General features: G+C 40.7%; 2 protein-coding genes across 4 annotated transcripts; one reads left to right on the top strand and one right to left on the bottom strand.

The window, feature by feature from the left end:
* Positions 1 to 1,637: 1,637 nt before the first annotated feature.
* Positions 1,638 to 8,592, bottom strand: mocos (molybdenum cofactor sulfurase). Of its 3 annotated transcripts, XM_078272895.1 has the most exons (15): positions 8,101 to 8,591; positions 7,804 to 7,893; positions 7,641 to 7,707; positions 6,889 to 7,533; positions 6,699 to 6,775; positions 6,361 to 6,560; positions 6,133 to 6,249; positions 5,665 to 6,048; positions 5,399 to 5,561; positions 5,173 to 5,260; positions 4,687 to 4,823; positions 3,170 to 3,266; positions 2,882 to 3,023; positions 2,682 to 2,786; positions 1,638 to 1,835 (listed from the first exon to the last, which is right to left on the bottom strand). In XM_078272895.1, the coding sequence occupies exons 1-15, from the start codon at positions 8,213 to 8,215 to the stop codon at positions 1,731 to 1,733; spliced, it is 2,532 nt and encodes an 843-aa protein (XP_078129021.1). In that variant the 5' UTR covers positions 8,216 to 8,591; the 3' UTR covers positions 1,638 to 1,730. The 3 variants fall into 3 exon arrangements, with proteins under 3 accessions (XP_078129021.1, XP_078129022.1, XP_078129023.1); XM_078272896.1 differs by lacking the exon at positions 8,101 to 8,591 and having other exon boundaries at positions 7,641 to 7,729; positions 7,804 to 7,876; XM_078272897.1 differs by lacking the exons at positions 4,687 to 4,823; positions 5,173 to 5,260 and having other exon boundaries at positions 8,101 to 8,592.
* Positions 8,593 to 11,639: 3,047 nt separating this feature from the next.
* LOC144532319 (poly(rC)-binding protein 3) lies at positions 11,640 to 23,012 on the top strand. The gene is made up of 13 exons (XM_078273013.1): positions 11,640 to 12,000; positions 16,659 to 16,769; positions 16,959 to 16,982; positions 17,117 to 17,149; positions 17,262 to 17,378; positions 17,533 to 17,664; positions 18,091 to 18,219; positions 18,879 to 18,968; positions 19,600 to 19,641; positions 20,058 to 20,133; positions 21,045 to 21,097; positions 22,158 to 22,327; positions 22,658 to 23,012. The coding sequence occupies exons 2-13, from the start codon at positions 16,692 to 16,694 to the stop codon at positions 23,010 to 23,012; spliced, it is 1,299 nt and encodes a 432-aa protein (XP_078129139.1). The 5' UTR covers positions 11,640 to 12,000; positions 16,659 to 16,691.
* Positions 23,013 to 24,197: the final 1,185 nt, after the last annotated feature.

The raw sequence follows: 24,197 nt of genomic DNA, 5'->3' as shown, positions 1-24,197 counted from the left end.
ACCTTAAACACAGCACAAACAGTTCACCAGTCTTTATTTCCTGTCATTTAAAAAGACTCCTGCAATGCAACTAAAACAGATGTTTAATTACACAAATCACATTATAAAACTGCAAACATTTTGCAAGGTTAATGCAATCTCAATTGTTTTTAGTTCAATTTATGTCAGACATAAAAGTCAGTAGAAAAATAAATCTCTCACTCTCTCTCACACACACACACACACACACACACACACACAAACTCAAAACACTGTGCAGACTGCTGCGCCAGAACAAGAGTAAATGAAGGCTTTGATGAGTATGAAAATGCTGTGATTCGTATCCTACGGCCTATAAGTTCCAGTGGAGAAGTAAGTAAGTAAGTAGGTTAATTTTATTTATAAGTGCTTTTCACAGATACAATCACAAAGGGCTTTACAGGGTCTGTGTAATGGTAAGGGGTAATGTGAGATTGTCTATTTGACCTAGTGAGTGGTCTTGCAGCAGCATTATCGATTGAACTGAAGACGATCAAGAGCAGACATACGAAGTGAGGATAAAAGTGCGTTACAGTAGTCAATGTGAGACGAGGTGAAGGCATGTAAATAATAATAATAAGCATCTCAAGTTCAGTTGGTAAAACTACGGATCTTAGTTTAGTTATATTTCTTAAAGCAGCACCAAAGATTCTTTTGTACCTTAAAATAATGTTTCCAAATAATGTTTTTTTTTTCAAGCCAAGTATCGCTAAACTTGCACTTCCCCATAGCTGAAGAATAAAATCAATTTTATGTCTGTAGTACAATCCCAAAGACGCTCGCACGATCGCACCAATAACACGAAAGCTGATTGGCTGCAATGAAAGTGTTTAGTTGTAATACAGCAAAATTATATTTGGACTACCGAGAGAAAGAACTACAAGACCACAGAATAAAATATAAAAAAAAGAGCATCAGAGGTAGCGTTACATGGACGTAGGAAAATTAAGACCGGTTTAAAAAAAATGAAGACCTAGAACACAATACTTCAGTTAATTTAAGACTTTTTCAGGCCTAAAAATTTTGATTTTGAAATTTTAGACTTTTTAAGACCCAGCGGAAACCCTGGTACAAGCATGTCACTCTAATCACATTATTTCTGGTGGCTAAGATATTACATTTTTTTCTGGCATTCCATCTGATGTCCAAGTCTGCACCACATTGAGAGCATACACTGAGCACCGAGTGTCTGCTAGGTTTTTCCATTACAGGGAGCAATATGTTATAGCTTTGTGGCAGCAGTAACAGCACTGCTGTGTTTGGAATACATAGCAATATAAGCCTTCATGGAAATAAACAGAGGAAGAACTGTGGAGAGGTTAACATGAGCAGTGATTATTGGATCAAGTCTGAAATGTTTTGGCTAAAATAACAATAATAACAACATAATAAGTAATATATTCAAATTATAATTTTGTCATGCAATTAAATACACTTTATTGCACACATTCTAAGAATGTAACCATTTGGGGGGTTAAAGAAATCCAGAAATCTCATTCATTTCCCATCAAAACAGACTTGGATGGAATAAAATCTGAATGCCCGGGTATGAAATGAGGACAAAAGCCACACAGACAAATTAAAGAGCAGCATCTATAGAAACTCGCCACAGTGTTTGACAGGTGATCTTTAGGATGTGCAGCGCAGAAATGACATCTTTGGACCAAAGGACATCAGCAAAATAAATAAAGAGGATGATGCAGATGACTACTTCAAGAACTGTGTGGCTCTGGCTGTATCAGGGAACCAGCAGAGAGGACACTGGCTTTGGTGGAGCCTTCTGGTAGCTGATGGGTCAGGTACACACCAAAAGTGACCTACAAATGTTCAAAATTACAGGCAAAGTGATTTTTCTTTTCATGCACATGCACTGGATGCATGGATTCTGCTGGGATTTTTTTGTTTTTGTTTGTACTATCAATGTAAATAAGGTGCAAGAGTGCATAAAAAAAAACATAAAAATAGAGCTTGTCCATCAAAAGAAAAGTGGCAGGTGAGTGATTGCATGATGGAAGAGGTTGTTTAATACAGTCTTTCAAATGTAACCAAAGCATTTAGAACTAAAGTGAAGTAGTTTCAGCTAGAGATGGTCCGATACCATTTTTTGCTTCCCGATACCAATTCCGATACCTGAACTTGTGTATCGGCCGATAAAGAGTACTGATCCGATACCAGTGTGTCATATATTTTATTATGTTTTAACAACTGTATACTACTATCCCTGTATGGATGTGATATTATTTCTATCTTTGTTGTCGGTCTGGCTCAGGTTAAACTCTTTGTGGAACATGAATGCCACAGAACGTTCTTTCATTATGCAGTTTGACAGTCAGTTATAACAGAAAAAGAACATAAATAAACTACTTTAACGTATTTTTTCTTTAGGGCTTTACTACGTGGTATCAGATCGGTGCATAAACTCCAGTACTTCCCGATACCAGCGTTTTAGGCAGTATCGGAGCCGATACCGATACTGGTATCTGTATCGGAACATCTCTAGTTTCAGCTATTAAATGCAGTAAAATATGTTATTTATCTGGTACAGGCATAGTGTCAATCCTTGTGTTAATGGCCTTGTGTCAATTTTGCTAAAGTGGCCCCTGGGCAAAGCAAGTTGAGTATCCCTGATCTACATGAACAAGCAGTAATTGTTTTTGACTGACCTTCCCATTGCGGTAGGCCGCCAGAGACATTAGCGGCTCTTTTGTTTTGGTCCCAGTCTCCTGGTCTACTCCAATCATCTGGCACCTTCCACACTGACCTGCAAACTTTGGGTAAATCACAAAAGGAGGACGTTCATTTCTGAGAAATCTGCTTTTAATGCATTTGAAGATTTTCATCATGTATCTAAGTGTCAGCTCACCACGAATGGAGTGTTGCCAATAATCAAGTGTGGCCAATTATCCTCCTCAAACGGTTCTACTCCAGCGATGACTAAATTGGCTCGGAAGCGGCTAATGATATTCTGTGTGTCAAGGAGCCGCTCGCCCTCGGAGTCGTCCTGCCTGAGAAAGGGAATGTGGAAATTGCAGGTTATTTTTGCAGCGCTACGTAAATGATCCACTGTAATGTAAATGTACAGGCTTCGACACATCCTGATGTTTTTCAGTGGAGCACTGCGTATTTTGAATAACACAACATGCGTTCTAACCTGCTGCTCATTAGTTTCTGAATGAGCTCCACACTGGCACGGTTGATCATGAGATACTGCGCTTCATTTACCAGGGAGAGGGACGTTGAGGTGGCGGCTAGAAGGGAAAGACTTTATATTACCCCAGTGATTTGTTCAATTTGAGGAAAACATTCAGATCTCTGGTTTGTGCAGCCGGCATCCTCACAGAGACTGAAAAGGTTCTGCTGTAATACAGAGGGTGACAAATGTGTGACTTGAGTACATTTGTCAACATTAATCAAATTGTGCACTGACAATTCAACAGACATGAATTAAGGATGGGTGATAAAATCTATCACTGAGTAGGTAATTTCATACAGCAATATCAATCTCAATTTTTAAGCCAAGGAGTCCTTGAAATGCTCCAAAAATGTAAATTAGAACATCTCCAATTCAATAACAACCAGGCAGACTCCATCTGCGGAGAAAGATTGTGTGATACGATCAAAAGCTCCAGAACAGCTACTTAATGGACCTTGTGATAAGATTGTTTTGTAAAATAGCAACATACATTATGATATAGAAATTATTCTAGAAATGTAATTAAGAATCTGTTAATAGATAAAATAGCAAGATGGGAATTGACTCATCCAGTGAATGAAAGACCTGAACAACGAAGAGAATTCATCATATTTATGCAAACAACCTGTGAATCCAATAATGCTATAATATTTGATGCAAAAGCTGGCAAATATAGTTATAAATATTAAAAGGGGCACTCTACTGATTTTACACATGAGGATCAGTAATCTGTCATGAGGAGTAATACTCACACTAGGAAAATAGTTGCATAATGTCTTCTGTGGCTCTGGAGGGAGCTTTCTAAACATCTTGATGATGTCATCAGGGTTACCTCAGTTTGGGTTTGGAGTCTACAAATAGTTAACAGAAAGCCTTCAGTGCAAATGATGAAAGACATGGGGATTTACCATGTCATGTAGGGTCAAATAAAAAAAAATTAGTTGCATTATGAGAAAGGTAGGATCCAGTATTTTGGAGCTTGACTCTATCCAGAAACTAAAAGTCAGGATATTTAAAGGCGTGGTTGAAATCTGTGCAGCACAGGCTGAGATATCCTAAACTGAAGCCCTAACTTTCCATAATGCAACTCAATAGTATCTCTTTGTTAGATCCTCCCTGGCTGGTAAATACCCATGTCTTTCAAATTCCTCACCGCCAAATTGCAACACAGGCTTTCTGTTGAAAATTTGTCTCGAAGCCCAAGCTTAAGACACCCGACATCAGTAATATTCCCAGACTTGACAGAGCTCTTTCACAGGCTGAGAACTACTAACCATAACACAAAAACTGCACAAGATGTATAAAACTGATGAAGTACCAATAGCTACCAACCTAGGTATATCAAAAATCTCGTTTTACAAATTGTCAGATGGTTCTAATCAGTGCCTATTATAGTATTAGCAGGATATGGGAACACAGATTGCTCATGCGCAGTATTACAGATAAATTAGAGCCAGGCAGAACAGGTAAAATACTTGTTTTGCTTCCTCCACTAGGCCTCTTCTTCATGTCTCGGGTGAAATCAGGACTTTGTCTTATCAGGCGGCATGGCTGTCCAAGAAAGTTTGAAAGCCATGATGCAGCCTCATCCCCACAGTCGACAGTCTCCACCCTGGGGGAAGGAGGAGGATTATATTTTGGAGGGCCCCGAGGGAAATCTACAGAGTTCGATGCTGCTTTTGTGCAACATCTAATCCAAAGAATCAGTGGATGAATAGCTTTTTCTTTACTTGTGACTTGTCATGCGGGTATTTGAGGAGATTAATATCATCTCGTGCTCATTGTTTGTTTGTTTTTCCATTAAAAGTGGTAAATAACTGAAATTTCATATGAAATTGATAGCAGGAAAAGAATCACTCATGTCAGCCAGAGAATGCACTGACTGACATCAGTGAAAAATATGTAACAAATGATATGTGTCACAATATTTGCTTTCAGATGTTTTTACATTGCCAGCTCACCTGTCACCACAAACTTTACTCTGACACACCCGATAGCTTGTGTGCATTTGAGTGTTGTTTTCCAGGGGAACTGAAATTGTATCTATCCCTGCAGGGGAGTGGGAACAAAATATGTAAATCCTCTGACAAAGAGAATTTATAGCAGAACATCCGACTAATTGAAATTTCTTTTGGTTAAGTTAAGCACTGTGATTATTTTCAGTGAGCCGCTGACGGACTGTCTGACCTGATGCCTGCAGGAGCAATTTGTTTGAGGGCAGGTGGACTTGTGGGTGAATGAGGCATAAACGCGGCTCTCTCTTCTGACTCAGACACACACCGTTTCCATTCACCACCATCCAGCTTCTGTCATACAGTAAACCCAGCGGTCCCACCGGCCAGTCATTGACCTGCATAAAGAACAGCACAGAGTCAATTCAAAGCAGAGACAGATAAAGAAATAGGACAGAAAAGAAATATGAAAGAAAATAAATGTTTGGGTTATCCTCAAACCTCATAGGCTCCACATGATTTGATGGGATATATGTAGATGTTGGTCAGAGTATAAGCTTCCTCGTGGCTGTTTGAGTCTCTGTGTCCAAATCCACTCAGTGATGCTTCTGTAGGGCTCTCCTTCTCATCTACTTTACATATTTCTCCATTTGGGATTTTGATTGGAAGATATTCATTTACGTCCTGGGATGCTGCTGTGGCTGTTTTTAGCTTCTCTATTCTCACTTGGTCCACTGTGACTGGTTTCTCTACAAAGCACTCAGCAACAAAGTTCAGGAACTTTTGACAGTCTTCAAATGTCGACATGTAGCCAAAGGACACGCGTACAGATCCGGTCGGCTGGCCGTCCACCAGGTCGATGCCGTCTCCGCAGACGTGGCCAGCCTTGGAGAGAAAAAGACAATGTTTTATTCCACCTACATATGCCCTTAACAGAATTTTACTTTTTTCTATTCTTTGATCTCTCACCTGCAGGTTTCTCCTCATCTGCTGATTGGTGATCCCGAGGAAGGACTGACAGGCCCCAGTGTTGCAGAAGCAACCCGTGCGCACATGGATATTGTACAAACTGGCCATTCTGTCCACCTGAGGGCAAAGGAGGAATTGTTTTGTTATTCACCAGCACTGCCTACGCATACACATGCAGTAATAAAACTATAAACTGAAAAAGAAATAAATCCTGTTTATTGAATGCACCTGAGAATACCCAATTATCTGTCCATAACAATCCTTGAGGTTGAAGTTTAGGATTGCGCCCTGTGTGATTGGACTCTCAAACTGGCCTTCGGAGTATATCTGAGCAGCTGGTAGCCCGTTGCCATGGCAAAGACTTGACAGCAGCATGTAAGTGTAGCGTGCCAAGCCAAACGTGTGCTGTTGAATGTTGTGCATGCCCCCTGAAGTCAAAAAGGGATGAAGATAGGGATTCAGTTGATGTTAACCTGAAGCAGATCATGAATAACTCCATATATATTATGATTCTGCTATTAAATTAGTGCAGTTTTTTCATGAAACAACATGCTCTGTAACAGCACCTGTGATCCTGTAAAGAGCGTCAAAACCATGATTTACAGCAATGATGTCCAAGAAAGACACAGTCCCATCTTCAAATCTTTATCAGGGAGAAAGAAAACATTGATTTTAGAATAAGGATGCAGCAGACATGGAACAACTGTGAGCTTTCAGTGAATGTCTAGGATGTGGCAGGCTTGCATAGTACTTTACCTGTCAGAAATGTTTGCTGCCTGCACATAATAATCTTCTCCAGAAAGGTAAGCTGCTGCTGTGCCTCCTCCAAAATAAGTCTTTTTTAGCATGCCTGCTGTGTCGTTACGGACAAGAAGGGCCCCCAGACCTGTGGGGAAGCCAAACATCTTATAGAATGAGATGGGAATGAAATCAGCAGGGCACTCCTGTAGGTTTAGAGGGGAACAGCTGACATGAGAGGCTGCATCAAGCAGCACAAACCAGCGGCCTTGGTGGTCACATGCTGGGTAAAGGTGTCTCGCCTGGATGCCATTCACATGGCTAAGGGGATACTTCCTCCCAGAGAAGTTGCTCTGTGCTGGGTAGGAGAACAGGTGCGGCATCTGGCAAATAACATCTTCACCTTGAGCCCCATCCTTTGCTTTGTTTTCCACTTCCCATGGGGAGACAGGCAAGGCAACTACCCCCAGGCCAGAAGTCAGTCCTCTCATGCCAACTACAGAAGTATGGCTGTCAGTGAGGTAGCAGAAATGACTCCCCGCTTTGCTCTCAGTCTGTGGCCTCCAGGGAAAGCTCTCAGCCACTAATTTGAGTGCGGATGTACAACCAGCAGTGAAAATCACAGAGTACTCCTCAGGGGTGGTGTTAAAATGCTGCAATACCCTGTAAGAAAATGTTCTGTTTTTTACTCATTTGAACCAGCGAAGTACCATTCAATGGAGTCATAGGGGCCTATTATAAATGCTTCTTTGGGCATGAATAGACTTTACCTGTATCTGACCCTCTCCACTGTGTCATGTGTCAATCTGCTGCTGGGGTTATGGCTGTGTGGGTTTCCTATTGGGGGCATATAACAATACTTAAATGTTTTGAGTTTTATGACTAAATAAAGAATAAATGAACACTTAAATGTTTTTATGTGACTTCTCTCACCGTACACATTTCTTGAAAGGTCCTGGAAGTAGTCCCTGACCAGAGACTCTGGGTACAGAGTAGTAGCTGCATGATCCAGATATGTTGTTCCTGTTTACAATAAAAAATGAAAAAAAAGAGCAGCCATGTAAGCGGTAAACCAGCGACGCCTAGGCTGTCACTACTGCTCATGACTGAACACAACTAGCTAGTCTGGGAAAACCCTGAGGAACTTCTGGCAAATTTGAGATTTGCTCTGCAAGTTACAACTGAGAAGGGTCTGGTGTCAACCAGGCTAGAACACAACCATTACTGTACCTTTAATCCGTGTGAACTCCCGCTTAATCACTTCTTGGAAGTTTTCCCCATGATAACCGTAGTGACTCCACGCCTGCTTAAAACTGTCAAAATTGCAAAGCTTTTGGAAATCCATCGACCGCTTTCCGCTGGAGAAAGCTAGAGCGGACCGCAGGGCTGCTGTAGCCTAGCTAACGTTACAGGCGTTTCAACACACACACACTTTTTAACTCATTGACATGTTTCAGGGTCTAAAGTCCGGTTGACCTGATGTCCTACTCCACTTGTAGTCCTCGTGCATTCTGGCATTATTTACACCGGCTCGAGACTATTTACTGGTAGAACGGTTACGTAGGGTTAGGTAGCCAATAGACATTTTTCGGAGAATTTAACATTAACTCCAAAAAGTTTAGTTTTTGTCGAAGTGGACACTGAGCTGGTAAGAATCCACAACGAGCATATGACTCTTCGCTAAGCCCCGCCCTCCTTAGTTACTGTTGCTACGCCTGACAAGCTTTCGTGCCAGTATGTATGCGCCTAGAACCGGTGTCAGACATTGCCAACTGCTTTACAATCATGTGACAATCCAGTTTTTCTCCTCCCCCTAAACTTTTAGCTAGTTTTAACTTTATCATTTTTCTCTCAGCAGGAACATTAGCTTATGTTAAATGGAGTGCAGACAACTATGAGGAAGTGCAAGAAAGTTATTTAATGTTTGTAAGATTAGTGATTATTTCACATTATTTTAGTGTACATTAAAGGAGACATATGCTCATTTTCTGGCTAGTACTTGTATTTTGGATTTCTACTCATCATGTTTACATGCTTTAGCTAATGTTAAAAAAAAAACATTATTTTGTCATACTGTCTATATAAATGGACGGCTCCTGGTGGCGCGGCTGTTGCCATCTCGGCAATGCTCGATCATGTTAATTGAATTCGGAAATCAGAATTTCTGAGTTCCCAGTCGGAAATATCAAGTTGAATGGCCCCTGAAGTCTAATATCCCCACTCGGAAAGTCGGGAGAACATTGTGAACCCTGACGTGACAATCCAACATGGCTGCTCTGAGCATCAACAGTAGTGAAAGCTGTATTTTGTTTATTAGCACTTTTATTAGTGTAAGATGAGATTTATTTTGTGACTATTTAATTAACAGACCTTTTTAGGGTTACTGAAATAAGTCACATATTTCCATTAATTGTAGCTTCATAGTGTATTCTGTTCCTTGAGTTAACAAGGGCGCTATCTAACATGTTATACCCTGCCTGTAATTCAGTAACCGTTATGTTGGCGGAGGGATATGATGTTGAGATGATGAAGCACGTTTTGTTGAGTCTTGAGTTGTCCTACGCTTGAAGAGTGTCATTAAAGTGGACCAAGTTACACAGTCGAAGCTGTCTCCGTGCTCTTACTCTACCCACGGCCCAAAAGTACTTATATTTAATAACGACGAGTTAATAGTTAACGCTAACAATAACTAGCGTTACATTAGTTATTATATTATTATTAGTACTGTCCATCTTCTATTTGTGGACATGTTGCTACAACGGGCATTGCTAACAATGGCTAACCTAGCTAGAGCCCCCCCATGCCGTTAAATATAATGGTTTTCCGACTTGTTACTGTTATTTGACACACACTGCACATGAAGGAGTAAATTGGTTAAAAGCAGGTGGCATTCAAAATCTTTAAAATATGGATTAGTTCATATTATTCCATTGTTATGATTACCTAATGTCAGGCCACTAGACCTGCAGAGTGTTATTAAAGATAATGATACAAGAACCATGTGTAGGCTATATTTTATTTATCCTTTAAGCTGCATTCACGCGGCGTCGGCCATCAGATGGTGCGGCAGAAACGCATGTCTTTCCGTTCAGTTTGAATAGAGCTAGTGTGTTCAGGCTGCGGCGGGGGGTGCCACAGGGGGGAGCCAGAAAAAAAACGTAGCAGACTGCAAAATGTTGAGACCGAGTCAACTTTTTGTGAAACGCAACCCAACGTCACGCTGCGGTGGCCAATCATGTAACCTGCGATCAGACTTGTCAATCGGTTCCTCTATTGGTGCCACAAAAAAGTTTTAAAACACTATGAGGGTAAAAAAAAACAAAAAACACAAGCACTGAACTCAAGAGGAGTTTGTGTAACAGCTGAATATTTGCCAAACAACAAAGCACAGTCGCTTGTCTATTTTCTTTCTCTCCCGTGAAATGAAGCTGCCTTTAGGTACGGTCGGAAACGTTGAGATCTATAAACGATCTGACGGAAAACAGTAATTGTGAAATATAAATTTGATTGTGCTACATTGGGGGGTTAAATAACACAACATGACGTCACACAAATGAGCCATTTAAGTGACACTCCCACATTGCCGCACCACCCTGCTGGATCCCCTTTTTGGCTATGGGAACGCAGCCTTAGCCATTCTTTCAGTTTAGGTAAAATTGGTGCAGCTATGACCCCCTTTCCTTTTAATTTCAGGCTATTCTTGATTTAAAATCTACCCTGCTTTCAGTAACTGTAACTGATTACACCAACAAGTTTCAGTAATAGCGTCACAGTAATCCCATTACACATAATCCCTGACTCCTTAATCTCATTGACACACAAGGTACATGAAGGAGAGGAAATTAGTCCCAAGTGATTGGCATGAAATGCCCGATCATCTCATGGTGTCTGAAAGGACAAAAATAACTGTCAAATACTTTGTCAGATGCCATGCCCTTGACAGTTTTGATAGCTTTGTTGTGGTTCTGATTCTGTTTGCAGTTTGGAAACAAAAAGACAAACTGTTCTGAAATTGTTCACCTTTCCCTGACCCCTGATCCTAACCTAGCCTAACGAGCTAGCCTGAAAACGTTTCTAAAAAGTGAATAATGGCAAACTACATTAACTTTAAATGATTATTTTCATATTTGTGTTTTCATGAGGACCTTCAATCCTCATATCACAGAAATAAAACGTGGAAGTTGTAGTGAAATCCTCTTGAGAAGTGAATGTAATGTGGCCTGCTTAGATGTCTGATAGACGGCCATGAGTCTCACATCAGCCATCATTGTCCCTGTGCAACGCAGTGAGTAGTAATTAAATATGCCACTTATGCTTCACTGATTCATTTCCTTCACAATTTCGAAGCTCAGCTGAATACATTTTTTCTGTGCAGAAGGGCTGTATTGTATCCAGTATGGCCTCATTACAAGGGCAGAAGGGCTTGCTGTGGGGGAGGGCAGAGGCAGTGAGGGGGGACAAGCACCCCATGAAGACATTGTGCTTAACATTACTAAATAGCTCAAACGCCACATTGTCCTTCCCAGCCCTCAATTAGTTGGGGTCCTTGTACAAAGCACTGATTTGATACCGGGAGATTTATTTTTGGAGAAAATCCGGCCCTGTGCAGGAAGGAAGCTCTCTGAAAATCTAATGAAGAACACAGCAGTCATGCAGAGTTGTTAGTCCCAGAGCAAACAGAACAAAGCGTCTCTTCAGTGTCTATATGTGTGTTTTTGCAAAAAGGCTAGACCTCTCAGATTTTTTTATTGTGGTGGCTGTAACTGTAGCCTGCTCTAACTGTGCAGGACAGTGTCCAGCCAAAGAGCCTCTTTGCCCTGCCCTCAGGCCTCTTCAGCTTGTGGATCTCCGTGCGGAGGAACGCCTCTTTGGTGGCTGTGACAGGGAGAATTAGGCAAGAGATGCGGGTTCACTTGCCCTGCGTAGGGGCTTATCTTGGGCTAAGCTGAGGGACTAATAGCAAAGCCAGCCTCCGCTCCAGCCGGTCTGAGGGCACAGGGAACCATCTGTCCACTCTGTGGATAACTGACAACAAAGGGGGCAAACATTGAACACGGACTACAAACTAAAAGGCCATTCATTAAGGAGATACCACAAATACAGAAGAGGAGCAAGTATTTTGTATATAAGGTCAGTACTTTAAACTAATCATTCTTGTTGCATTACAGGCCTCTCACTGAGCCACAGCAAAGATCAGACTCATTCAAGCTCAGATTCTACTTGTAACAGTGTTGCACACTAATGTCAGGGTTTAGCCAGACACAAAGTTGAAATTTAACTTTTAATGCAACCTTTTTGGTACTGTAGGGAGCTAAAGAATGCATGCCTTCATTTTAATGCACCACTCATGACTCCCATTAGTTCAATTGTGCTGGTTGTTTTTCTGTACTCTGCTGTGTTGTAAATATATTTTGTTGCGCTATTAACTTCAGAGATAGTTTGGTCTACACTGAACTATCACATTAAACCAGACGTAAATCTCTTATAGTGTAACCTTTGTGTTGAGGGAGGAATGCCACGCTGCATGGCCCCTTGCTTATAGTCTGATATGTGATGGTTATAAATAGAATGTTACTTTAGATATTTAAGTCTGTGATTAGTCATGGGTTAGCAGAAATTCATTTCATTATGATAAAGATAAATAATTTAACACATTATTTCAACATGTATAGAACATTATTTCAATTATTGTCTATTTAGGGGCTATTGTATGTAATAATCTTGTGAATACAATAATCTTTGCATTACAAATTTCAGAATGTTAAAGATTGCTTTGTTTTAGTCTGAAATTTGGAATACATTTTCAAATGAAATCCCCAAGTAATCCACTTAGACATCGTTCTCTATTTCCCTTAAGGATTAATGCCCTGTTTTTTTTATTGTTTGAAGCACACTTCTGCCTGTCAGTGATCTGGGAGTTGGTTTGCTGTAGATTATCTATTTTATCATGTATAGTTTGTGGGTGCTGTTGTGCGCCAGTGTTTTGTTCGGAAGTCTTGAGTGGGCGCTGACGTGCTAGAGGTGACAGAAATGGGTCAAAAGGGTCTTAGCATTAACTAAACAAATCCCGGCCTATAGGATTAGACAGAGATGTTGCTGTTTATTTGATGTATTCACTATAACTTTATAATGAGACACAGAGAGGAGACTAGCTGTCAGTCTTGTTAGCAGTAAGACACCCACCCTTTATTCATGATGTCGTTAGGAGTAAGTCCATTAGCTAAGTCTGGATTTATCAACACTGGAATGGGCTAGAACAATATCTTATTGTAAACTTGTCTTTGCTCCTGGAAAACTGTTTTACTTACTTGTTATTTGCTGATATTGCCACATTTCATCGGATAACATCTGCCAGTTGTGTTAGCAAGCGTTTTAGGTGTGGAATGGTGGCAGAGAGTTCTGTATTTATTGGTTTGTGTGAGTATCTAAGCAGCCGTCTGTGGGAGGATAAATAGTTTGATATTTTGGGAAATACGCTTATTTGCAGGGAGTGAGATGAGAATATTGATACCATTCACATCTGTCCGTTAAATATGAAGTTACAGCCTGTTAGCTTATATTAGTTTAGCATAAATAATGGAAACTAGGGGGATACAACTAAAATCCAACCCCTCTAATGCTCACTAATAACACTAATCATATCTTGTTTTTTTGAATCTGTACAGGGATTAAGTAAAGTAAACTATTTTATATTTACGGGGGATGCGCCAGACTATATTTTGGCTGGAATCTGTAACTTCCTGGAGTCTCCACTGTTTGCTTGGCAGCTGGTCAGAGCCATGAAATAGTCTGGCACATAACCCACCGTAAACACCGTTTCTTTGTTTATATGGATTAAGCCAATACATTATAATCAGTGAGCTTTAGGAGGGCTGCTGGATTTTGTTACCTTTAGACAGAGACTGTTTCTGTCTATGCTAAGCTAACCAGCTGCTGGTTTCAGCTCCAAATTAACCATACAGACATGTGAATGGTATCAATCTTGTCATCTAACTCTCCACCAGAAAGCAAATAAGCATTTTTCCCAACGTGTCAAACTGTTGCTTTGAAAATGTCACTGTCCTTATTGTTAAAACCCTGGAGTAGGATTGAATTAAACTCTGGATTAACTGGTGACACCTCATGCTCACTCACCAATAACGTGCCTCCATCTTCCCTCCCCTTTATTACCAAGATCTCAGAAAGTAGATCTACCATTTGCATTAAGCCAACAGGTTTCAGTTGAAGTTTCACATGTGTCTGCATAATCAGTCCATGCAAGCAGTCCCTTGTTGAATCACCTATTTCTCATTTAGGTTATTTTGTTTATAAGTTACAAATTCCTCCTCTGAGTCAATGTTCTGTGTACAATGCCTCTCAAACAAAAAGCTTTACCAAGCCCAGAGTTAGAAATAAATGGTAAAAGCATTTCTCAGAACCATGATGGCTGAATAAACAAGGTGGCCTTGGTCCTCCTTAGACTTGAAGTCTTCTATCTGTCTGTTATGGTGCAATAAACTGCCCTTCCTTCAATGCATCGAGACATTCTTTATTTGTTCTGCAAATACAACGAATTGGATACGCGGCCACAACAGAGCACAACATTCACTCTCACACACACACACACACACACACACACACACACACACACACACACACACACACACACACACACACACACACACACACCACTTGATCCTCAGGCCTTCACAGCACAAGTGTCTTTCTTTGTATCTTATCTTATCCGAAGGACTCACACAACTTTTATCCAGCCGGAACTAAAGACACGGTCCCATGTGAAGAATGCACCTAGTGATAGGCTTATCTTCCCCCGCTCACAACTACACGGTCAGAAGACAAACAACAACGATTCATAACTCTTCAGAGAGCATCAATCCCATGGTAATTTCAAAAGCAGCATAAAAAAGGACTGTTCCAACTTGGAGCATCTTATGGTCACTTTACATTACCCATAATTAAAGTAACAATCCATAGCATTTTCAAATAGAGAACTATTTTATCTGCTACAGACTGATGTACCCATGATGATGCAACTTATGAAAGCTTTTATACTTGCTGTGTCTTGTTCCCTGTTTCCCAGGAAAATCATGTTGAGCACAGGAAATGATTCATTTCACATGTCATGCAGCTGCAGCAGTTTGACTGTAATAAATAGAAGAACAGGGTAGTAAGCAATAGCAGTGGCGATTAACACAATTACTTAAAGGGATATTTCACCTCTGGAAAGCTGAATATATCTTTAAATTGGGTCACTTGTGTAGTATAAATGTGAAGAAAAAAAAATTGAAATTGGTGCCTTCTAGGCCAAGAAAAGCCAGGAAATGTGTTTTTGGCTCATGTGGATGAAAGACACCAAATCCCAGAATGCACTTGCTTCGCTGCTCTGAGTCCACTCCCAAGCCACGCCTACCATTTACAGACAGACAGACTGTGAGACGGTCAACTCAATTCAACTGTGTTTTATTGTCATTTCAACCATATACACGAAACAGCGTTTCACCGTGGCTCAAGTGGTTACAATTCAAATATATAAAAACGACATTATATAAAAACGACATACGAAACACATTATATGCTCCGTAAAGTTCAGCTAACACATACTAGCACTAGCGCTTGGTAGGCTGTAAACAGAGTATAAACATAGCCGTAAATTTGCGTGGAATGTAGAATGGTCTCAGTCACAAACTCCACCAGCGGTTAGCAGTTAGTTGGATACAAGCACCCCATTTCTGCAACAGTCTGTGTTAAAAAAGCCCACCTCCACTAGCTAGTCTTACCCGGTGACAGAGCAGCACTGTTGTTAGCCATGTTTCTACAACAACAAAACACAGCAGTCTCTGACTCGCGTTGGGAGTTTCGTTGAAGTTGGATATAGTCCAGTTTGTTGTCCAAAGAGACACTTTCAAGCAGGATTGATGGGGCAGGTGGCTGGCTAGCGTTAGCTTTATGAGCTAAGAGTATGAGCTAGGGACATCCTCCGTGTTTCACCGCTGAGGATACCCCCTTACCAGTTAGCGGCATTGAGCAACACCGCAGGCTGATGTGCTGGTCTCCGTAGCAGGCGAAGCCTGTCAAGTATTCCGGCTGGCGGCACCGCAGTCTGAGGTGCTGGTCTCCGTAGCAGGTGAAGCCTGGCACAGGTGGCTGGCTAGCGTTAGCTTTCCACCTAGCTCCAACTCCTACCCTCGTCCCGCTTTCCGCACACCGCTGAGGATGTCCCCTTACCAGCTAGCAATGTATCCCGGTGGTACACACAATTGTTTTTAAAATTTCCTTCGGGATGAAGAAATCTGTTTCTGCTGAGAAGCTAAGCGATGATTCAAGATGGCTGACACTGGTTTTTTACCTCGGCAATGGGCCCCCTACCCCTATGGGCTATGCGGAAGTACTGGCTGTAGTCCTTTGCCTCTGGAAAAATGTATACCGATGACGTAAAACGACGATTTTTGCGTCATTGGTATACATTTTTCCAGACCCACAATACAGAGATCTCTCCTCTCAGGGGGACATGAGGGAGGGAAGCACGGTCATTCAAAAATACTACCGTGTTTCTGCTGATACAAAGCTTAATGCTAAATCGGTGAAGTATCCCTTTAAGAAGGCTGGAAATGTATTGAAATGTTAAGTTCATCAGTACAATACTCCCCACACAGTGTGACTTTGTAATAACATTAGGATCTTGTAGATCACCTCTTTATTTTAACAGATACTCTGCTAAAGCACCTGAAATACTAGAGCTCTCGTTATGAACGGGAACAGTCTTAAACTATTTCTCTCTTTCTTTGCAGACGGTTTACATCAAAGCTTGGAAAACACAGAGAATGTCTGACAAGGAAGAAATGGCTTCAGATGGGAGTCTGAATGTTACACTGACGTTAAGGCTGCTGATGCATGGGAAGGTAATAGACAGATGTGTAAATACTTCAAATAATTGTGTATTTTTGAAGTAATAATGGTAATAATGGTCTGGTAATAGCACGTCATTGTTGATAAAATGATTACATCCTGCTGTAAATGTGAAAAGCTGTTAGAGAACATCTTGTGTGTTGCCACTTGCTTGTTAAGGGTTGTTATCTTTTCATTCACAGGAAGTTGGCAGCATAATCGGGAAGGTAGATATATATACATTTTAATTTTTTTAATTTTTTTTACAATGGTTCATCCTGCTTTCTTACCGATTGTCTTTTTTTCCTCCCTATATAAAACTAATCAAGTTTACTATTTTATATTTCCCACTTGATTCCAGAAAGGAGAAACAGTAAAGAAGATGAGAGAGGAGGTGAGCATTCACTTTGACATCCTGTGATGTGAAAACTTGTATAATTGAATGAGTTCTGGCAGATAAATTACAACAAATTGAGGCTGGTATAATTGTAGATTTGTGTTTCCAGAGTGGTGCTCGTATCAACATATCAGAGGGATCATCTCCAGAGAGAATAATTACCATCACAGGACCCACAGAGGGCATCTTCAGAGCTTTCTCCATGATCGCAGAGAAGTTTGAGGAGGTACAGCAAAACAAATGTGCAACATATGGTCAATAACATTCTAGTGTTTAATACGATTTTGTCTGAAGTCTGAAGGACACTGAATGCACCTTTCCCTTAGCCTTGCTGACGTTCTTTCGGTCGGTGCTGAACATATTTTTGAATCCTCCCTCAGGATATTACTGCAGCAATGACAAACAGCAACGTGACAAGCAAGCCACCTGTGACACTACGCCTGGTTTTCCCAGGAAGCCAGTGTGGCTCCCTGATTGGCAAAGGAGGATCAAAAATCAAAGAGATCAGAGAGGTAGGAATCCTCTGCTTTTTTTATTTTCTATCAGGAAGTTGTGTTTTTGCGTCCAAACAGAGACAGAAAACCAATTCCCCTGCTGCTTTGACACCTCAAATATCAAACACTCCAGTCAAACTTTTCCTGTTTTTCTTTGCCTTAAAATGTGCGTATTTTTTTGGTTGCTGCTCTTGAAAATTCCACTGTTTATGCCTGTAAAGATCAGCAGAGGGTGAATACTCATTCTGAATGAACAATACTTGTGTACGCCTCTTAAGAATATTGGAACACACATTGCTTTTTGGCTTGCAGCTGCTCCCTGCATGTCAATATGTGTTCGGGGTAACTTGCGGGTGCTTGAAACAGCATTTCAATTTGGGTGCTGCTGTGCTCTTTTCAGCAATAAATAACCTTTGTTTTCTTCTGTTGTCTGGTGATGTTTAGACCACAGGCGCTCAGGTTCAGGTGGCAGGAGACATGCTGCCGGACTCAACAGAGAGGGCTGTCACAATCTCCGGCACTCCACAGGCCATCACTCAGTGTGTAAGACACATCTGCTCTGTCATGCTGGAGGTAAGCACTGTCAGACAGCAGATGATCTTCATGTTCAACAACTCTATTTAGGTATCAAGTATGTCACATTTGTTTAGGAGGTGGTAAAAGGTATTCAGTAGCACACTGGGGATATTTTCAGACCCTCCTGCAAGGCTAAATCTTTGTGTTCAGGTTGTAGTGGTTGGTCATCCTCATGAGATGTGCAACAATAATGACACTATTTGCTTGGATGTTCAAAATGTTATTACTTTAATGATTTTTTTTGTCTGACATACCCCCCCAATATCTGTCAGAGTACCCCGTAATTTGGAATTACTGATGTATACTATACTATCTTTTTTTAAATTTATTATTATTTAAATAAGATTGAAACTAGTTAAAATAGATTCCTGTAAGTAAAAGGAATAAGTTTAGATTTATGTTCAGCATCCACTTGACCTCTTTTTATTGTCAAAAAATCTTATCAATCCCCCATTTTCAGGTCTATTCACAGGTATCATAGGTTTCTTTGGTCCAAGGTCTCGTAACTTTCTCAACAGATGAAAGGGGTGTAAAAAGATTCAGCAGGCGATATAAAAAGGGATATAAAATGCTGGCATCAGTGCCAGTGAGAGCTCTTTTCTCAGTTGTAGCAGTGTATAAATTCTGCTTTTTGGTTTGCATGACTGTGTCTCTAGTCTCCACCAAAAGGAGCGACTATTCCCTACCGTCCCAAGGCCATGACTGCTGGACCCCATGCAGTATTAGCACCACAACACTCTGCACATGTAAGTAGCAATATGGGAGTTATTTAGCTGTGATTTTAGCAGCTTTGTTAAAAGCATGGCAATTGAATTGCTTCCTAATTGTGTGGGAGCTCGGAGTCACGCTGATCATTAAGCACATTTCACCACTAGAGGGACACATCTATGTAATTATACAACAATAAGCTCTTCATATTGTAATGCTGTAAGCAGTAAGATGAGCTAATGATCACATTAGAAAGTTTTCGGCCACGCTGTAATGTGTTGGAGATATGAATAACAGTCATTCACATTAATAATTCCCCTGCAGTGTGATAGATGTCGTGACTAAAGCTCATGTTTGCATGTGCTGGCCAGTTGCTGTCCTGAATCTGGCACAGTCTGCTCTGACCTATCAGACATCTGTTTATGTTATTTGATTTCTGGCCATGGTCAAAGAGGGGGCAAAACAGCAGATGACATTTAGATGAAATTCCATTAAATCCATACACATTAGAGCTATTGAAAAGAGGAAGAGAATGGATTTTTAGAAACACACTCACTGCACTGAGTTTACTCTTTGTGCTCTGTGAAAAATTCACATTTCAAGTGACATGTTCAAACATGTCTGCACCTCTCACTCATACAACCACATCTCTTCTCTTATTCTTTTCAGGCCTTTGCAATTCCAGGGCAGTATGCTTTTGCGCATCAAGATGTAAGTATGCTCATTTGAGTGACTGACACCCGCTCTAATGACCTACTCCTGCCCACTCCCTCCGAAGCCACCACTATACGCCCTCTGTGTACCCTACTCTGCAAAGATGAAACTTTAATAACCCTGATCTGTTGACATTATTAACACTAACACATTGCAGCAGCATGCATTAATTGAAATGAAAGAACGATCTTTAGAATTCATGATCAGTGAAAGCTTTGTAGCCAGAGATGTGACTGTATTTTCAGATGACTGCCACGAGAAGCCAGCATGCTTTCTGAAGGAAATGAATATCTTCACACTGACACTATCTGTGATGTTTTGTGAACTTCAGATTGGTTCTGTATTGTAGTTGTCAACTCCTCTGAAATAATCCAGTTTGATTGGTTAGCTCTAACTTCCTTCCTACCCTGCAGTTGACCAAGCTTCACCAGCTGGCTATGCAGCATATCCCCCTCCCTTCCCTTGGGCAGAGCAACCCTACCTTCCCTGGTACGTACCCACGGCTCCCCGGGGAAGTCCATCTATCCCTCTGTCTTCACTCCTCTTCGAATCACATCATCAACACCCCTGTCACTTCAGAGAGGATCAAGGATGTCTCCATTCTCTCAGAGTTTACAGACACTCTCACAGGTTTTTTTTTCAGAAGGTGGCTTTACAGAGATGTGCATATAACAAAAATGACCGCATCTATTTGTACCAGAAGATAAAAGAATAGTGAAGTTGTAAGGTTAAGCCACCAAACTAGTTTATTATCAACCATCTTAAAAGTTAGTCACTGAAATATTTATAACCCAAGAGTATGAGACAGATGGAAGCAGACAGAATGAAAAACAAAAGTAAAACAGCAGAGTTCTCTGAGAGGGAAATGTGAAAAATGTCAGAAATATTTACAGTTTAGTAAATATATAACATTTCTCATTATTTCTCATACCCTCCCAAAATTTTAGCTCCATCTGTCCAATTTCCTTCTCCAAAACATCTCTCGACCCCATCCTTCACCTTTGCAACATTTCTCCTCCAAATCTAACATTGTCTTGGGCCGACCATCCCTGACCTCAGCCACCCCATGTACTCATATACTCTGCCACAACTAACTGAGGACAAAACATTACAACATTTTGATTATATATACTGGTGTGATAGAGCTTATGAAACATGTTCATATGAATGAAAATGTAGCTCATCTTATTGTAGCAATGTAAAATATGTGCATAGTATGTGTGCTGAATACAGTATGTGTCTGTCTAGATTCCAGATTTTCTTGCCATATGCCATTTTCATGTTCCTAATTTAGCAGTGTACCAGTGATAAAGTAGACAAAGTAGGTTAACTTGTCATGCAATGAAAGTGGAAGCCATTAGTGCCATACTGTTGTTCACATTCCTTGTCCTACTTTGCAGGATTGGATGCGTCTGCCCCCACAAGTTCACAGGAGCTGGCAATACCTAACGATGTAAGTGCCACATTGTTTTTGTTCTTCCAGCACTAAATGTGATGAGGAATGAAGAATCATTGAACACAAACACTTTCTCCTTCTTAGCCGCAGAAAGGGATTTATGCTTTTGTGTTTTTTAAACATTAATTATTGCATAAATACACCACAATCATTATAAGTATTAGCTTGTTGTGGCTTGAATATTTCCGAAAAAAAAGTAAAGATATCAGTGGACCAACAATAGAAGACAGCAGTCTACTGGCTTGGCTACTTGAGCCTGAGATAAGATTATTTTCATCCATAATCAGATATCTCATATCTTTATGGTAGATATGAAGCTACCACCAGCAGCCAGTTAGCTTAGCATAATAGAAACGGGGAAACAGCTAGCATGGTTCTGTTACTAATAACATGTTATATCTGATATGTTTGTTCAATCTGTACAAAAACCTTAGTGTAAAAATAACAAGTTGTGGGTCCAGGAGGGTTATGTGTAGATTGCCAGGCAACCAGCGTGAGACTCAAATTTTTACACATTGGTTTTTGTATGGATTAAACAAGAAAATGTTAAATTATTTGTTAATAAGTGAGCTTTAGAGGTGCTAGTTGGCGGCCAGACAAAGCCAGGCTAGCTGTTTCCCCTTGTTTACTGTCTTTGTGCTAAACTAAGCTAAGCGGCTGCTGGTGGTAGCTTCATATTTATCGCAGAAATGAGAATGGTATCACTGTCTTCTCATCTAATTCTTGGCAACAAAGCAAATGTGTAGTATATCTTTTAACATGTCAAACTAGTCAGTGTTCCAGTGACATCATTCACAGTACCGGCAGCTAACATTTCATGTGATCTTACAATTAGGCTACAGTATGGTGTGTTATTAATATGGGTACAATGCATCATGGTTTTCTGCTGTAACAATAACACAGCTGGGAATGTGGTTTTCTTGTGTAGAAAACTACCAGGAGTGCTGCTGTCACCATGTCAGCTGCTTCCTCATGCTGTTTTGATGTCTAATTCCTGGAAAGCATGTAAACATAACCGGTTTTGCCATTTACATGTTTCCACTCTCCCCCTTTCTAGTTTATTGGCTGCATAATTGGAAGACAAGGCAGCAAGATCAATGAGATTCGCCAGGTCTCTGGAGCTCACATCAAAATTGCCAGTGCCACTGATGGCTCAGCTATGCGCCAAGTCACGATCACAGGCTCGCCCGCCAGCATCAGCGTCGCCCAGTACCTCATCAACGCCAGGTAAGATATTATGCAGGACGCACACGTCCAGCAGGGCATCACATCGCGGCCTCATGATAAGACAGCCAAGCTATTGAATGAGGGCAGAGATATTGTGCTCAGAGTGAGGCTGGATTTGTTCCATCTCACTGCTCCGTTCTCTTGACTGCATTCAAATCCTGATTGTCTCTGCTTTTTAACACATTCCTTCTTTGATACTTATGTTTTCTCCTCTTTCTCTCACCTCCCTTCTCCTTTGTCTCGCCCATTCCTCCCCTTTTCCTTTTTTCCTCTGTCTCCTCTTAACCCTTCACCATCTCAACTCCCTCTTCCAAACATCACTACCTGCAGCTTAGAGATGGCTAAATACACCATGCAGGCCGCTTCCTCTGCGAACCCAATTGACCTCAACATGAGCTTCTCTCAGTCCGCTCCCACTGCCTCCACTGCTGCTACCTCTATGGCCGTCCTGGCGGCCACCACTTCTTCCCCCGCCATTAACGTCCACTCTCCCTCAACCTTACAAACCATCCAAAACCAACATTACGCCGTCCCCATTTCCAGCCTGCTTGGCATGAAAACTCTCCCCCTCCTGGCTGTCCACCCAGCAGCCGCTTCCAGCCTAGCTCAGGGTTTTTGCCCTTACACCACAAAAATGACAACCAGCATCAAAAAATCTGAGCGGCAGAAGTTTGGTCCTTATTGATATCTGCTTTTTAAGTCTAGTCAGTGTAATGGACTGGTAAGACATTATTAAATGATGAGAAATTATTTAAGATTGAGCATACATGTATAGGCGTTACACACCAGTGTGTGTACTTTTTGCCAGTGTAGCACTTCTTTTTCATAAATCAGGAGAAACAGAAACAGACGGAAAGGATGATAGTATCAAAACATGTCCACATTAATTACAACAGGCAGCTGAGGTGCATATTAACTCAGTATTACCTTGCGGACATGCATAACAATGAATGTTGGTAACTCAGGCTTGTACTAGTATCCTAGAAAAAGCTATTTTTCAAATGGATTCATGTTACAGAGCTTTATATGATGAAGACTTAATACAGGAGAGGTATTTTCCATGATGCAAATATTGACTTAGTTTTCTATCTGTGTAACTAGTTTACAATCATTTTTTGTTAGATCACTGTAATTAGTATTATAAGACGTTGTGCTTTGTTGGCAGCAGGCTGTTAAAATGTTTGTCTTGTAAAGTAGAAGTCAGTGTGTTAAATATTTCTTTTTTTACCAAGGATTGTCAACCTAACCTTTCCTTCACTGTAGGCTCTCATCAGTTCTAACAGGCTTGGGTGTTCTGTAATAGCGTTGCGCTGTTGCAGTTCTGATGGGATTATCCTAAAGCCACATTGGATTCTAGTGGATTTTACTCTACCGTAATCCTGTAGAGAGCGGGACTGGCCTAACTAACTCATTTATTGTTTCTGTATGCTAGCTTGTTCCTTGTTTATTTCCCAACATAAATGACTGGAATGCTCCAACTTTCAGCATCTGAAATGGACGCTGAGCCGTTATTGTGATACACGTTTTATTCATGTGTTTCTGGTGTGGGTCTACCCACAAACAATACAGATTTGAAATATTTGTTGATGTAATGACTTTTAAATAAATGGGACTTTTTATGAATACAGATTGGTTGTTTTGTTATAATTTTGTTAGTGAAGAAAACTGTTTTAATTTCTGTTGATTACTCTGATGATTTATGCATTGTTTACTAAGTGTCTTTGACCTTTAATTGTATATAAATCACAAACACTTTTCCACTCAGCTGGAATTACAGTCAATAACTCAGAGAACATTTTGTATGTTTTTTTTGTATAAACCATTATTTAAAGAGTTTATGTTTTGTTTTTCATGCAGTGGATAAGGTATA

The sequence above is a fragment of the Sander vitreus genome, chromosome 17, assembly GCF_031162955.1.
Source record: "Sander vitreus isolate 19-12246 chromosome 17, sanVit1, whole genome shotgun sequence".
Taxonomy (NCBI): Eukaryota; Metazoa; Chordata; class Actinopteri; order Perciformes; family Percidae; genus Sander; species Sander vitreus.
Note: the sequence above shows the minus strand (reverse complement) of the source record. Positions and strands in the feature narration are given on the sequence as shown.